This window comes from Octopus sinensis, linkage group LG11, assembly GCF_006345805.1.
Source record: "Octopus sinensis linkage group LG11, ASM634580v1, whole genome shotgun sequence".
Taxonomy (NCBI): domain Eukaryota; kingdom Metazoa; phylum Mollusca; class Cephalopoda; order Octopoda; family Octopodidae; genus Octopus; species Octopus sinensis.
The window spans coordinates 23,022,634-23,038,942 of record NC_043007.1 but is presented as its reverse complement, the minus strand read 5'-3'; the positions used below and the strand labels follow the sequence as shown (position 1 = coordinate 23,038,942).

The 16,309-nt window shown below is 39.8% G+C and overlaps 1 protein-coding gene across 2 annotated transcripts in view; it reads right to left on the bottom strand.

Annotated features, from left to right (window-relative positions):
* LOC115217113 (isoleucine--tRNA ligase, cytoplasmic) overlaps positions 1–16,309 on the bottom strand; it is a 78,454-nt gene that overhangs the window by 36,566 nt on the left and 25,579 nt on the right. The window contains exons 2-4 of one of the 2 annotated variants that reach the window (XM_029786712.2): positions 4,441–4,569; positions 2,544–2,700; positions 1,962–2,081 (exon numbers count right to left, since the gene is read on the bottom strand). In XM_029786712.2, coding sequence (XP_029642572.1) covers positions 1,962–2,081; positions 2,544–2,700; positions 4,441–4,559 — 396 coding nt within the window. In that variant the 5' untranslated portion in view covers positions 4,560–4,569. Of the gene's footprint in view, positions 1–1,961; positions 2,082–2,543; positions 2,701–4,440; positions 4,575–16,309 lie in introns of both variants that reach the window. The other variant, XM_036507231.1, reaches the window with a different exon arrangement.

Genomic DNA, 16,309 nt, shown 5'->3' with positions numbered 1-16,309 from the left:
GATGAAACAGTATTGGCCTCTCTTGTCATTTTGACAACTTACCCTCCATCAGGCATTTGCCATATTCTGAACGCCTTACTTCCCTGGGCATGGATACATTGAAACTCCGATGTCTGGCAGCTGACTTGGCAGACACCCATAAAAATAATTAACCATCTTACTAACAATAACTCTGAGCACCTTTTCAAACTCCACCTGTCTAACACCCATGGATATGTTTACAAAGTCAGAAAACAGCACAGCTCCCATGACTTTCGGAAACATTTTTTTCACGCTAAGAGTTGCTGAAGCATGGAACAAACTGCCGGCATCAGTTGTTAGTTGTCGGAGCACTGCATCCTTCAAAACTTCCATGCTTCCTGAGATTCGCCAACACTACACCTGATCTTCTCCCCTCCATACCCATGCAAGCATGTATCTGACTCATACGCTGTTCACTTCCCAGACATTTGTACATTACTGCATATACTTTATACGCACTTTTGACAAGTTGTGGTGCACCTGAGCACTGTATGCAATAATTTCATTATTATTAGCAGGACACAGTTGCACAGTGTTCTAAGAACACTGTTGCAACACAGTGACAATTGAGAGACACTGTAGACAACTGAAAAACCTATATAACTACATCTTGTAGCAGAAGTGTACTGCATTATCACTTGTGCTCTCTATTGACAGGTACATTGATAGGGACAGTGAAAGCTGGGTACTATGATCAAGATCACAATTATACTGAAGAAAACTCATCTAACTTTGAATGAAAACACGAGATAACATTATATCATGCCAATCATCATCATCATCATCATTGTTTAACGCCCGCTTCCGTGCTAGCATGGGTTGGACAGTTCGACTGGGGTCTGGGAAGCCAGGAGGCTGCACCAGGCCCAGTCTGATCTGGCAGTGTCCCTACAGCTGGATGCCCTTCGTAACGCCAACCACTCTGTGAGTGTAGTGGGTGCTTTTTACATGCCACCAGCACAGGAGCCAGGCGAGGCCGGCAATGGCCACGATCGGTCGGTGCTTTTTACGTGCCACTGGCACAGGCCAGTCGAGGCAGCACTGGCAACGGCCATGTTCGGATGGTTCTTTTATGTGCCACCGGCACTGGTATCACAACTGCAATTTCCATTGATTTTTGGCATGATATAATGTTATCTAGTACACACAGTAAAGTGGTTTATGATAGGAAGGATATCTAATTGTAAAATCATGCCAGGTAAGCATTACACAAACAATAACAATATTGGGTGGTTATCTCCATTGCTATATAAGAAAATAACAAAGGATTTCAGCAAATGATGGGATGATGTGTAAGACACATCCAACCAATGCCAAAATGGAAAAACAAAAATAAAATGATAAGGAATATATCTAAGACTACACTATCCAATGTGTCCAGCTATTTTGGGGATGACAGGCTGCACTTTGACGGAAATTTGGTTGTTATTTCTAGCAAGGCAATCTATTACATTTGCTTGCCATTCATCTGTTAGAAATCGTAGCAGTTGGGTGCAGATATATATCTGGGTGTCAAACTTGAAGTTTGGTAGTTGAGGGGTGTCAGTAGTGACTTTTGAAGTTATTAGTCAACTCAAGTCACTAATCCAGAAGATTGAACCTCTTTACTAGCATACATGAAATCACATTTTGAATTAATGATAGAGTCACGCAACCGACAAGAAATAAAAGTCAAATCTCCCTTGAACCACAGCCTACCACTGTTTAAAAAAAAAGTAAGGTCAAATTGAACAATGAAGTTCTGGATATACTAAATGGCATGGTTGGAACACCTTGAGGATTGCCAAACGAGAGCTAAATAATGACAGCAAATTTCTCATTTATGCATATATGGACAAAAGCATAATCACATATATTTTTTTTTTTTTCAAAAATTGAATTTGAAATTAAAATTCTAATAAATTGAAAATTGGCAAAAAGAGTGGTAAAAAGAAACGAACCTTCCATTCTTTTGAATATCTCATCACAATCTTGCGGCATTCTTGGTTGTAAGCAGCAATTCCTATCTTTTCCACATCTTCTGGACCTTTGATATTTAAGGTTTTGTCAATCTCAAATTCCTGGTAAGTAATAATAATAACAATAATAATAATAACAACAACAAAACCGATCTCAAATTTTGGCAGAAGGCCAGCAATTTCAGAGGAGTTAATTACAGTGAGCCTAGTGCTCAACTAGTACTAATTTTATTGACCCCAAAAGGATGAAAGGTAAAGTTGACCTTGGCGGAATTTGAACTCAGAACATAGCGGCAGACGAAATACCGCTAAGCATTTCGCCCGGCGTGCTACGTTTCTGCCAGTTCGCCACCTTAAGAATTCTGCCAGCTTGCTGCTCTATCTCACACAATCATATTGAGAAAAGGAAGGAGGATGAATTGGACAATGCAATCTTCAATATACAAAAGGTAGTACACTTTCAGCTAAAACATCCTTAATCATAAATCTGCTCTATCAAGGCTGCTTTGGGGTTAAACAGCTACCCACACATACTATTTGCTACACTTTAATTAATTTACTTACAACAGGCAGTCCATGGCAATCCCAACCAAAGCGCCGCTCCACGTAGTACCCTTTCAAACTGGCATATCTGGTGACAATGTCTTTGATGGTTCCAGCCAAAATATGTCCATAATGGGGCAGACCAGTAGCAAATGGGGGTCCATCATAGAAGCTATATCTGCAATACAAAAATAATCTGTCAGAAATACTGGATTTGCAAAACAAATGTGTGTTCATGTCTGAATGAGTGTATGCGTGTCTATGTAGATGTGTGTGTTTGTATGCATGGATGTATATGTATACAGACACAAACACAGATATGTGTGTGTGTGTGTGTGTGTGTGTGAGTGTGTGCGTGTATTAAATTATTTTTAATGGTGGAACTCAAAGTAGATAAATGATTTCAAAATCTGGCACAAGGCCAGCAGTTTTATGTGGGAGGCACATGGCCTAGTGGTTAGAACAGCGGACTCGTGGTCGAGGGATCGCGAGTTTGAATCTCAGACTGAGCGATGTGTGTGTTTATGAGCGAAAACACCTAAGTTCCACGTGGCTCTGGCAGAAGGTAATGGCGAAACTTCTGCTGACTCTATTGCTACAACTTTCTCTCACTCTTTCCTCCCGCATCTTGCAGCTCACCTGCGACAGACCGGCGTCCCGTCCAGGTGGGGAACCTTTATGCCAAGGAAACCAGGAAACCGGCCCTTATGAGCCAGGCATGGCTCGAGAAGGAACAAACAAAAGTTTCAGGAAAGGATCAACCCCATGAGCTCAAGTGGTACTTATGTTATTGACTCTGAAAGGATGAAGGGCAAAGTCAAACTTCAGCGTAATTTGAACTCAAGAGTTCAACTGCTGAGCAATTTGTTTGGCACAATAAGGGTTCTGCCAGCTTGCCACCTTAAAGAAAATAGATAATAATAAATAACAGTGGTTAGAATATTAGGTTAAACGAAAAACATTGGATGAAAAGAAAGTCAAGAGCTTCCCACAGTCTCCAGCTTTCAGCTTTTTTTTTTTTTAATCCAAAGAGTTTTTAACTCAATATTCTACATTACTATTTATAGCTTTATCTATTATTTTCAGTTCCATCATCAAAAATAATTTACTTCATGTTTCTTGAAGTTTTTAAATTCTTATAGAGTGTGTAATGAATGCATGAATGAATGAATGAATAGATGGATGGATGAAATGGGGTGGGATGGGGAAGGAGGGGTGGAGGGAGAGGTGGATGGAGGGAGAGGTGGATGGAGAGAGAGGTGGATGGAGAGAGAGGTGGATGGAGAGAGAGGTGGATGGAGAGAGAGGTGGATGGAGAGAGAGGTGGATGGAGAGAGAGGTGGATGGAGAGAGAGGTGGATGGAGAGAGAGGTGGATGGAGGGAAAGGTGGATGGAGAGAGAGGTGGATGGAGAGAGAGGTGGATGGAGAGAGAGGTGGATGGAGAGAGAGGTGGATGGAGAGAGAGGTGGATGGAGAGAGAGGTAGATGGAGAGAGAGGTGGATGGAGAGAGAGGTGGATGGAGAGAGAGGTGGATGGAGAGAGAGGTGGATGGAGAGAGAGGTGGATGGAGAGAGAGGTGGATGGAGAGAGAGGTGGATGGAGAGAGAGGTGGATGGAGAGAGAGGTGGATGGAGAGAGAGGTGGATGGAGAGAGAGGTGGATGGAGGGAGAGGTGGATGGAGGGAGAGGTGGGGATGGATGGATGAATGCATAGATGGGTGGATATATACATCTATCCATGCATACATGTACACATGTAACTGTGCAATGTTTGAACAGTTTAATGACAACAAATATTGCTAGTTTGTTTAGATTAATTTCTCATCAACATCTTCTTCACCTCACCATTGAAACCACAGTTAAAACCTGTGAACACATTAAAAAGACAACACAAAAACCTTAGACATTTCCTTACCTTGGTCGCCCCTCGCTGAGTTTCATGGATGTTTGAAATGCATCGATCTCTTCCCATAGTTGAAGGATTTTCTCCTCTTCATTAGGGAAGTCGATAGTTTCAGAGACTGTTTGTGCCATAGATTGAACCCTAAAGAATAGAACAATAAAAAAGAGTTATAGGGATCGGCAGCACCACAAATTAAGCCCTTGAGAAAAGGGCAGAAGAAAAAAATGCTTCCAAACAATTTGAAGCATAGGGTTAACCCTTTAGTGTTCAAATTAATATGTCAGAAGTAATCATTATTCATTTACATTTTAAAAAATTAACCTGGTATTATCTTGTAGCTTCAAGATTTGAAAGATGTAATTGTTTATTTTTAGAATGACATTGCAGGGTAGGTGTGAGATACTGGTTCTGGCCAGTTTGAGCATAAAATGAGTAGAATATTTGGGCCAGATATAGCCAGTTTAAACACTAAAGGGTTAAACCTTGAAGAACAAAAGAAAATGTTTTAGACAAGATTTTAAGGGATACAATATTGGGTGATGATGCACAGGCAAGAAGGACCAGCAGTGGTCCCTACCAAATTTTCATGATCCACAACAACTGTATCCAACTGTAATAATGCAAAGGAAAATAAATTTATATTTGATGGTCATTGAACTTTCCCTTGTGAATTTCGAGGAAGCGTTTCTATAAAGGTTGTACATTATAGGCACGGGTATGGCCACCACCATCATCATTTTAGCATCCACTTTTCCATGCTTGCATGGGTTAGTCTGAATTTTGTTGAGGTTTCTCTTCTACAGATGCATACTTTTCCATTCACCAACCCTTACCTGTCTCCAAGTAATGTAATATTTTTCCATGACTGGAGATGTTGGAAATGAAGGACACTTTGCATGACAAAAACATTTTGTTTACAACTCTCGTGTGATATCAAGGCAAGCAGACAGTAACATACATACACACACACACACACACACACACACACACACAGTTAATTCGAATAAACAAACAATTAAAAAAAACAGAGAATAAAAGAAAAAACAAACATGAGGACGTGCACAAGAAATATATTAATTTGGCGCTCGGGGAAGAGAGAATTGTTGTTAACATTTCAGGTACAGCTTTTCATTGGAAACAGGGAAGTCCAGAGAAAGAAGGGAAAATGAGGAAAACAAAATCACCAACAGAACACATGTAGTTACATTTCTTATATATGTATATATATATGTTCTTTTATTCTTTTACTTGTTTCAGTCATTTGACTGTGGTCATGCTGGAGCACCGCCTCGAGGGGTTTTAGTCGAACAAATAGACCCCAGGACTTATTTTTTAAGCCTAGTATTTATTCTATCAGTCTCTTTTGCTGAACCACTAAATTACGGGGATGTAAACACACCAACACCGGTTGTCAAGTGATGATGGGAAGACAAATACAGACACACACACACACACAATGGGCTTCTTTCAATTTCCATCTACCAAATTCACTCATGAGGTTTTGGTCAGCCCGAGGCTGAAGTAGAAAAGTAGAAGACATATGCCCAAGGTGGGACTGAACTGGGAACCATGTGGTTGGGAAGAAAGATTCCTACCACACAGTTACGCCTGTATGTATGTATTATATATATATAATATATATATATATATAATATATATATATAATATATATATATATATACACACACACAAACACACATATATTTATACACACACACACACATATATATATAGGGAGAGTTTACGAAAAAAACAAGACAAAGACAGGTGGTGTACAAAACAAACAGATGTTTTAGTATAATGCTCAGGAATTGAAAAAGTCTTTTACGTTTCGAGCCTATGCTCTTCTACAGAAAGAAACAAGGAGAGAAAAAAAAATGTGTGTAGTGGCTAACGATATACAAGTGTCTCTTACTCTAACCCTTGGGCCAAACCAATGCCTTAAGAGTGAATTTTATAAATGGAAACTGTGTAAAAGCTCATTGTGTGTGTGTGGCCTCACCACTTGATAACTGGTGTTAGTTTGTTAACATCCCATAACCTAGCAGTTCAGTGAAAGAGACCAGTAGCGTAAGTACTAAATTCAGAGAAAATTTTTTTTAAAAAAACAGGACTGTAATTGATTTATTTAACTAAACACTTCAAGGCAGTGCTCCAGCATGGCCACAGTCCAATGACTGAAACAAGCAAAAGATAAAAAAGACAGCAATGATAACCTGAGGTGCATGATCCACACACACACACACGCAATATTACTAAATCTATGTGTAAAAACTGGAAGTAGAACATATTCCCAGTGACAACAGAGCTGCCAATTTATGGCAGCAGTTTCGCAATAATGCTTGGAATTCTTCCAAATTTGCAATTTAGGGCTGCTATTGAGTAATCATAATTTCTTTTTATTTACTTCCTTTTTTTCCTCGCTTTTCAATTCTCTTCTTACTGCGACGACATTGTTTTGGCTGAAGGACCAGAGAGCAAACAAGAGGGTGTGAGAAGGGGGTGGAGTTTAAAAAATATTAAAAAAATGAAGGTGGGAGAGAAGGAGGGGAAGTAATAAACGCTAAAAGATTAATGAGAAACTCCTCCTTCCCACCTCCCAATCCCCACCCACCCAGCACATACACGGAGATACAAACTTGTGTGAAACTGAATGGAAAGTTATGGCAGTTTGACATAAAACAGCATAATAAACCAGTTATTGCAATATGATTCATCTCTTCAAACTACCACCAAAATATTGAACCTATTGCTGACCTCTTACGACCTCATTAATTAGAAGATACTATTTAAAACTCAGCAGAAGTAATCCCCACCTCCCATGTTAGATTAGGTTTTTGGGTGCACCAAGAAAGAAGCCTGTTTCAATTCTTCTTGATCTAAAAATAGACACAGGGAAAACAACTTTCTATTTACTGTCCCTTTTTATTTACCTTCTATGAACCCAAGAGAGAATTTTGTTTTTAGTTAGTTAGTGAGTTAGTTAATTTTTGGCTCAAAAAGCAAAAAGCAAGGCTATGTAGGGGGACATGGAGTTATGTACAGGGTGGTGTTCATGTAAAGAGTTCAGGCCACTTGAGGGTCAAGGGAGACTTTGAACCGAGTGGCCGTTGGCATCTTCACCATCTCGTCCCGCAGCTTATTCCACGGATCCACAACCCGGACGGAGAAAGCCCCTCTCCTTCGATTGAGATGAAATCGTCACAGATACAGCTTTTCGGAGTGACCCCGCAGCCAACGCTCTGGAGCAGGAGTGAAGAACAGCTCTTTCGAGAGGTTACACTTTCCACTTATGATGTTGTGGTTACACTTTCCGCTTATGTGCAGGGCTGTCATATGTGCAGGGCTGTCATATGTGCAGGGCTGGACTAAGGGGCTTTTTGGAGCAAGATTTAGTAGCAGTTTCACATGCATTTGAATCTGCCCTCTCTTGGCCATTGGTGTGGCACAAAGGAAAGGCCAACCATTTTAAGGCCAATACAACTTCACACAGCTGTCGTCACAGACTGAGCTTTTGAATTACAAACACAATTTATCTGACCTTTTTTTATTGACCTTACTCACACTTTCAGACTACCAAATTTTATTCAACCTGAGATTATGATAGAAGACACATGCTCAAAGATTCATGTAGTGAGTTTGAACCTAGGTCCTTGCGGTTGCAAAGGAAACTTCTTAACCACCCAACCATGCTTATGTATACATACATACTTCCATACATATGTACGTATGTGTGCATGGTTGTGGTAAGAAATTTGCTTCCCAACCACATGGGTTGGCATTCAGTCCCACTGCATGGCACCTTGGACAAGTGCCTTCTACAATAGCCTTGGGTTGGCCTTGTGAGAGGATTTGGTAAATAGAAACTAAAAGAAGCCAATAATGTGTGTGTGTGTGTGTGTGTGTATTTAAGTCTGTGTTTGTCTCACCCCGTCACTTAATAAACTGCTAATTTGTTTACATACCAGTAACTTAGCAGTTCAGCAAAAGAGACTAATACAATAAGCACTGAGCCTTTAAAAAAAATTAATTACTGGGTCAATTTGTTCAACTAAACCCTTCAAGGTGGTGCCCCAGCATGGCCATGGTCCAATGAACAAAACCAATAATAGATAAAAGATAAAAGATGTACAGCAGAATTCAAAAACCTTGAAGAGATCCCTCAAAGCAATTTGGTTGATGCTTTAAGAGTCCCACCAATCCACTGCCTTGATTTGGTAACTTTTTTTTTTTTATTGACCCCCACCAAAAGGGCAAAAGACAAAACTGACAAACCACAGTGGGATTTGAACTCCACATGCAAGAAATTGAACAGATATTGCAAAGTCATTCTATTCAATGCCTTTAATGACTCTGCCAGGTCATAGCATTAGCTTAGTGTCACAACCTCACAAAATACTTTCCATTCATATAACTCCAACTCACTTCCTTGTAGCTGCCAGTGTTGACATGAACTTCTAAATGACATGTAGTCACAGTAGTAGGCATGCGTTGAGTAGTTTTGCAATGCAGTGCCCGTGACGTCACCTATGAACCATCGTCTCTACGATAGGATGCTGAAAAACTGCAGGCTTTGGGTAAAAGAAAATACAGGAGGAGCAATCAATTATGATTTTTTATTCAACATATTCCTCTTCTCAGATTCACATACTTATTGCAGCGGTCCTTCAGTTTTACTAAGCCCTGTAAATGAACTCAGAAGGTTCAGCCCCCAACCAGGCCTTTCAGGATACCCTTAAAGCCAGGAACTTTCCAGTACTCCCTCATATGCATTTTAGGCTTGTTTTCCTTGTATTGAGACAATGTTATATTTACACCAAGCAATTACAGAATTGGTACTGTTTAGACCAGTGGTTTTCAACCAGGGTTCCGCCAGTACAGTCCAGGGGTTCCGCAAGAAGTTACAAAACTGCTAAAATCGGCAGTAATTTTTAATTCTCCTGTGCAGATATGTGTGCATAAGACTATTAAATTATTGCACAGGGGTTCCTCGAGTCAGTGGAATGTCTCCTTGGGGTTCCGCTCCAGCAAAAAGTTTGAAAAGCACTGGTTTAGACCAATGGTTTATCAACTGGGTCCATATACTCTTTTAACTCTTTTGCTTGTTTCAGTCATGCGACTGTGGCCATGCTGGAGCACCGCCTTTAGTCGAGCAAATCGACCCCAGGACTTATTCTTTGCAAGCCTAGTACTTATTCTGTCAGTCTCTTTTGCCGAACTGCTAAGTTACGGGGGGCGTAAACACACCGGCATCGGTTGTCAAGCGATGTTGGAGGGGACAAACACAGACACACATACATATATATATATATACATATATACGATGGGCTTCTTTCAGTTCCCGTCTACCAAATCCCCTCACAAAGCTTTGGTCAGCCCAAGGCAATAGTAGAAAACACTTGCCCGAGGTGCCACACAGTGGGACTGAACTTGGAACCCCGTGGTTCGTAAGCAAGCTACTTACCGAATTTTTTTTGTTAAAATTTATGAGCAATAAATTGGTTATACTTCCACAATACACAAAATATCTAAACAGTTTTTTTTTAGTATAATTCTTAATGATATTTAATTCTAAAAATACAAATAGGATTTTTCAAACAAAGAATGACTATGAGGGTCCACCTGAGTAAAATAGGGAACAAAGGATTCCATAGGTAAAAAATGGTTGAGAAGCACTGGTTTAGATTAATGCTTTGCCCACCCAAAGTGATCCTGGATCAAGAAATCTTATGCTTATAAGTATCCAATCCTTACCCCAAGCACCCAAAAGCACTTTGATAGACCTAATTTTTTAGTAAAACTATGCATGGATAAAACTATATAACTTATAATCAATGGTGTATTAATACACATGTAATTACTGTGTATGTATGCATGTGTGAGTGTACATATGTATATATGTATGTGAGCATAAGCACGGTTAAGTGGTTAAGTGGTTTACTTTGCAACCATGAAGATTTAGGTTCAAGTTCACTGAATGATTTTTCAGGCAAATATCTATCATAGCCTAGGGCTCACACAAACCTTGTAAGTAAAATAGAAGTGTCTGAAAATGAGTTGGAGGCCTATCAGATGGATTGTATTACATTTGTAATTCAAAGGCCCAGCCTTGCCACATTGATTTGGCTGGAGAATTCTGTTAAGAGTACACATCTTTGAAGAACACAGCCACTTACATGTTAACCCTTTCGTTACTGTATTTATTTTGAGATGCTCTGTGTTTTAGTTACTTTAAATATAACAAAGAATTTAGTAAAATAACTTAGTTATCATTAAGCTAGTGTTAGGAACATAAATTGTGACTAAGGTTTGGGGGAAGATTTTAATTCAGAACTTATGGAAACAAGGTATTTGTCCTCAGAGCCAGAGCCAGTTTCAACCATTTGAGATGCTCTATGTTTCTTTTAATTAATTTTAAATATAACAAAGAATTTAGTAAAATAACTTAGTTATCATTAAGCTAGTGTTAGGAACATAAGTTGTGACTAAGGTTTGGTGGAAGATTTTAATTCAAAACTTATGAAAACAAGACATTTGTGCTACAGAGCCAGAGGTGGTTTCAGCCAGGTTGGTAACGAAAGGGTTAAACACACCTCTACATTTGGGCAGATGCACATTAGAAGCAATTGGAAGGGTGTGGATTGAAGGAAATTTAGGCTATTATTTCTAGCATATAGAGTGACTACATTGAGGTCTCCTCTTATGTTTTCTGTTGAGATGCTCTGTGTTTCTTTCAATTAATTTTAAATATAACAAAGAATTTAGTAAAATAACTTGGTTATCATTAAGCTAGTGTTAGGAACATAAATTGTGACTAAGGCTTGGTGGAAGATTTTAATTGAAAACTTATGAAAACAAGACATTTGTACTACAGAGCCAGAGAAGGTTTCAGCCGGATTGGTAACGAAAGGGTTAATCAAATAAGTAGGTGTTTCAGTTAATTGGACAACTGAATGATCACCTGAAAAACTAATGAAGGATCCATCACAAGTGAATTACATAGTCAACATTACATCTTGGCTCACACCTATAACTCAGTTATTTTTATTTATATACCATCCTAACAAAGCCATGTACACACGTGCACATGTATGTATACACATATACATGTACGTGGAGGCGCAATGGCCCAGTGGTTAGGGCAGCGGACTCGCAGTCGTAGGATCGCGGTTTCGATTCCCAGACCGGGCGTTGTGAGTGTTTATTGAGCGAAAACACCTAAAGCTCCACAAGGCAGCTGTACTCTTTCACCACAACTTTCTCTCACTCTTACTTCCTGTTTCTGTTGTACCTGTATTTCAAGGGGCCGGTCTTGTCACTCTCTGTGTCATGCTGAATATCCCCGAGAACTACGTTAAGGGTACACGTGTCTGTGGAGTGCTCAGCCACTTACACGTTAATTTCACGAGCAGGCTGTTCCGTTGATCGGATCAACCGGAACCCTCGTTGTCGGAACCGACGGAGTGCTTCCATACATGTACATATGTATGCATGCATTTATATATGTACATACACATGTATGTATTTATGCATGCATGCATGGGAAGCAGTATCTTTTATTATTACATTTATAAATTAGTAAACACATCAAATGGGTTTTCATTTCTTTGCAACTAAACTAAATTCTATTTTGCAGGACAGGCAGACTCTTACGTTTTGGCCTGACTGTCAGCAGAAATATGCTGACTCGGACATTTGGCTCCTCCTTATTGCAGCAAATCAAATAGTTTATTGATTATATTGATTGGTGATATCCAGTCATGAGCACAGGACCGACCACCCCAACTTTATTTACTTGTGTGGACAACATAATTTTACAGCAGTGTAGGGCATTCAACAACACTGAGACCACTACCAACACTACACTACAACTACTAGTAATAATAAAGTGTTGTACTCATTAATACGATGATATCCGGTACTATAGCCACCACCATCGCTAGTTTGTACTATAACTAATATTGTAGTAACCACTACCACTCCAACATCAAATACTGTAACCACCACTACCACCACCACAGTCCATACTGTAGCCACTACCACCACAGCAGCCAGTCCTATAGCCACCACCACTACGACAGCCAGTACTACAATCCCCACAACACCTACAACCAGTGTTATAACCACCACCACCACCACAGTCCATACTGTAGCCACTACCACCACTACAATATCCATACTGTAGCCAGTATTGTAGTAACCACTACCACCACAGCAGCCAGTCCTATAGCCACCACCACTACGACAGCCAGTACTACAATCCCCACAACACCTACAACCAGTGTTATAACCACCACCACAGTCCATACTGTAGCCAGTATTGTAGTAACCACTACCACTAATCACCTTTTTTCAGATCCTATTCAATTAATTAAGCCTTTTTATTCTACTATAAATGGTTGAAATATTCCTTGCAATAAATCCTGATACACTGTAGCTATTTTGCATTTTATTAGTCCACTTTATATTTGCCTCTGTTAATAACATTACCAAGATGAAGTTGAAAGTCTTTTTTTACAAAACAGGTTGTAAAATACCATCATCACCATATTTAACATTCACTTTTCCATTCTTGCAAGGGGGCCGATGGAATTTGTCAAGGCAGATTTTCTACAGACAAACACCCTTCCTGCTGCCAACCTTCACCTGCTTCTTAGCAGCATAATATTTTCCATAACCATTGATGAATGAAAGGAAACAAATAACACCGCTTGTATGATGGTGATGCTCATTTACAACCATTGCATAATGTCTACACACAAACACACACACAATAGACATCTTTCTGTTTCTGTCAACAAATCCATTCAACAGGTTTTGATGGGCCCAAGGTTTTAGTAAAAGACACTTTTCTAAGATGCCGTGCAGTGGGACTGAACCCAGAACCACATGATTGGGAAGTAAACTTCTCAACTGCACAGCTACTCCTGTGCCAATGAAAATAAATTGCTCTGATCTTGACACTGTGCTCTACAAATAGCGCACCTTAAATAGTAGATTATCTGATATATTTATATAACATACTTCACACAAAGCACTCTATGTGGGACATGACAACCATACAATAAGTTGTCTCTACAACATTAAACAATTGACAACGCTACACTTCACACCACATACCCTGACTGCCATAATACACCTTTTTGCGCTTTATTTAATACGTTAACTGCTGTGGCCTGTTACTGAAACTTACTGGTAATGTCACATATTTCCGATCACACAGCATGCTATTTAATTACAAGAAATTGTAATTTTTCATTTTTTTTTTTTGCATTTTTACAATATTTCATAATTAAACTTAATATTTAGCACTCATATTATTTAGATATCCTCAAGACCATGTCAAAGATACAGAATAAAATATTTTCTCTAATTATGAAATTGTACCACCGGTGGTACATATGACAGCTGTGAGAAGTTTGCGATGAACCACTAGTGGTACATGTGGCAGTTAATGTGTTAACATACCAGAGGACATGTTACATACTATAATGTATAATTCAAACAGTAAACATATGCTGGGACAGAGATCTATTTTTATTTATGCACCTTTTCAAGCCTAGCCAGGCTCATGGGCCCGGTTTCCTGGTTTCTATGGCATATGTGTTCCCCCCAGCTGGATGGGACGCCAGTCCATCGCAGCGTTACCCAAGAAACAGGAAGAAAGAGTGAGAGAAAGTTGGGGCAAAAGAGTACAACAGGGGTCACCACCACCCTCTGCCAGTGCCTCATGGAGCTTTAGGTGTTTTTGCTCAATAATCACACACAACGCCCAGTCTGGGAATTGAAACCATGATCCTACGACCGCGAGTCCACTGCCCTAACCACTGGGTATTGTGCCTCCACTGGGACACAGATTACTCAAATATACCACTGATTACCCCACCAAGACCATAAAACACTGAGTAACACTGACTATTGAAGAAACCTCCACAGAGTTGCCAGACCTGGTAGAAATAATAGCCAAATCCCATACCCAACAATTTTAAAATAGTACAGATTGGTGCAGGCATAACAGTGTGGTTAAGAAGCCTGAGGTTTCAGGTTCAAGTCCACTCCATGACATCTTAGGCAAGTGTCTTCTGGTGTAGACCCGGGTCAACTAATGCCTTGTGAGTAAATTTGGTAGATGGAAACTGTGTAGAAGCCTGTTTTGTATGTGTGTGTGAGAGAGAGAGAGAGAGTTTGTCCCACTGCTTGACAACCAGTTGGTTTGTGTATATCCCTGTAGCTTAGCAGTTCAGCAAAAGAGATTAATAGAATAAGTACCAAATGTAAAAAACAAAAAAAAGTTCTGGGGTTCAACTAAGCCCTTCAAAGTGGTGCTGTGCTCCAGCATGGCTGCAGTTCAAAGACTGAAACAATTAAAAAGGTAAATAAAGGATTGGATAATGTTGTCCTAGATGGACAAAAAGACAGGATGGTCACCACTCTGGCACACACTTTTGATCATAGGTAAGCTAGATCAATAGTCAAGCCATGTTGCAGAGGTAAACAACATCATCATCATCAACAACAACTTATTTAGGAAAATGAAACGCAAAAGCAAATCAGTTTCCGATGAATTATCAACGGAGATCTGAGTGAATCAGTTTCTAATCCAGTTGAACAAACACTGGGGAAAAATGAAATAAAAATGTACATCAATTATTTCTTTACTAGTCTACTTTCAGCATCAGAGGAAAATAGCTTTTATTGGGAAACAATCTTAATCGCTAAATAAGTCAATTGTACAGATATGTAACCAACCGACCGTATCAGGCATAAAACATACACCACTGCATCTGCAGGCAGATTTGCTCCATTAGCGGGCTTTCAGAGAAGGAAAGAAAAACGGCAACATGTATTTGCTTCAATTCACAATTAGATAAACTCAATGGGAGTGGATTTATTCCACTTTGTGAACCTTTAGTACTTATTATTTACCGATGTGCACCATCACTAGTTTCCCCGGATTCTGCTGTTTTGCTTTAATGGAAACCACTTTGAATATTAAGGCGGGAAGGTCAGCAGGTTTTATAGCAAGACCTGAGAGCCGGAATAGCTACACAATGCATCTCCATCTCAAAACAAAGAACTGCATTCCGTATTAGAGAGAGAGAGAATGAATCAGCGAGGTTAACTGTAAATATTCTTTGTTCTTCAAAGAGATGGTCGTAAGATACCACAACCACTGAATGTTGATAGAACCATTTCAACAACACGTGATATAACAACAGAATATAACCAGATCAGATAGGTGATAGCTAAAAAGTTAAACTGCAAATTACGGGGTCAGGGAGTCCGAATCCTTCTGCTCTGCGGAGCATTGTGTCTGAAAGCAAATACTTCTCCCACTACTGCCACAGCTTTGTCATCACCATTGCCACCATCATCATCTGCTTTCCATACTAGCATGGGTTTGATGTTTTGACAGGATCCAAAAGATCAGATAACTGTCTTGCTCCATCTCAAACTTGCAGTAAAATTTTTTTTAAATCACAAGGCGCAGGAGTGGCTGTGTGGTAAGTAGCTTGCTTACCAACCACATGGTTCTGGGTTCAGTCCCACTGCGTGGCATCTTGGGCATGCGTCTTCTACTATAGCTTCAGGCCGACCAAAGCCTTGTGAGTGGATTTGGCAGATGGAAACTGAAAGAAGCCCGTCATATATATGTATATATATATATGTGCATGTGTGTGTGTATATGTTTGTGTTTCTGTGTTTGCCCCCCCCCCCCACATAGTTTGACAACCGGTGCTGGTGTGTTTAAGTACACATAACTTAGCGGTTCGGCAAAAGAGACCAATAGAATAAGTACTAGGCTTACAAAGAATAAGTCCTGGGGTCGATTTGCTCGACTAAAGGCGGTGCTCCAGCATGGCCACAGTCAAATGACTGA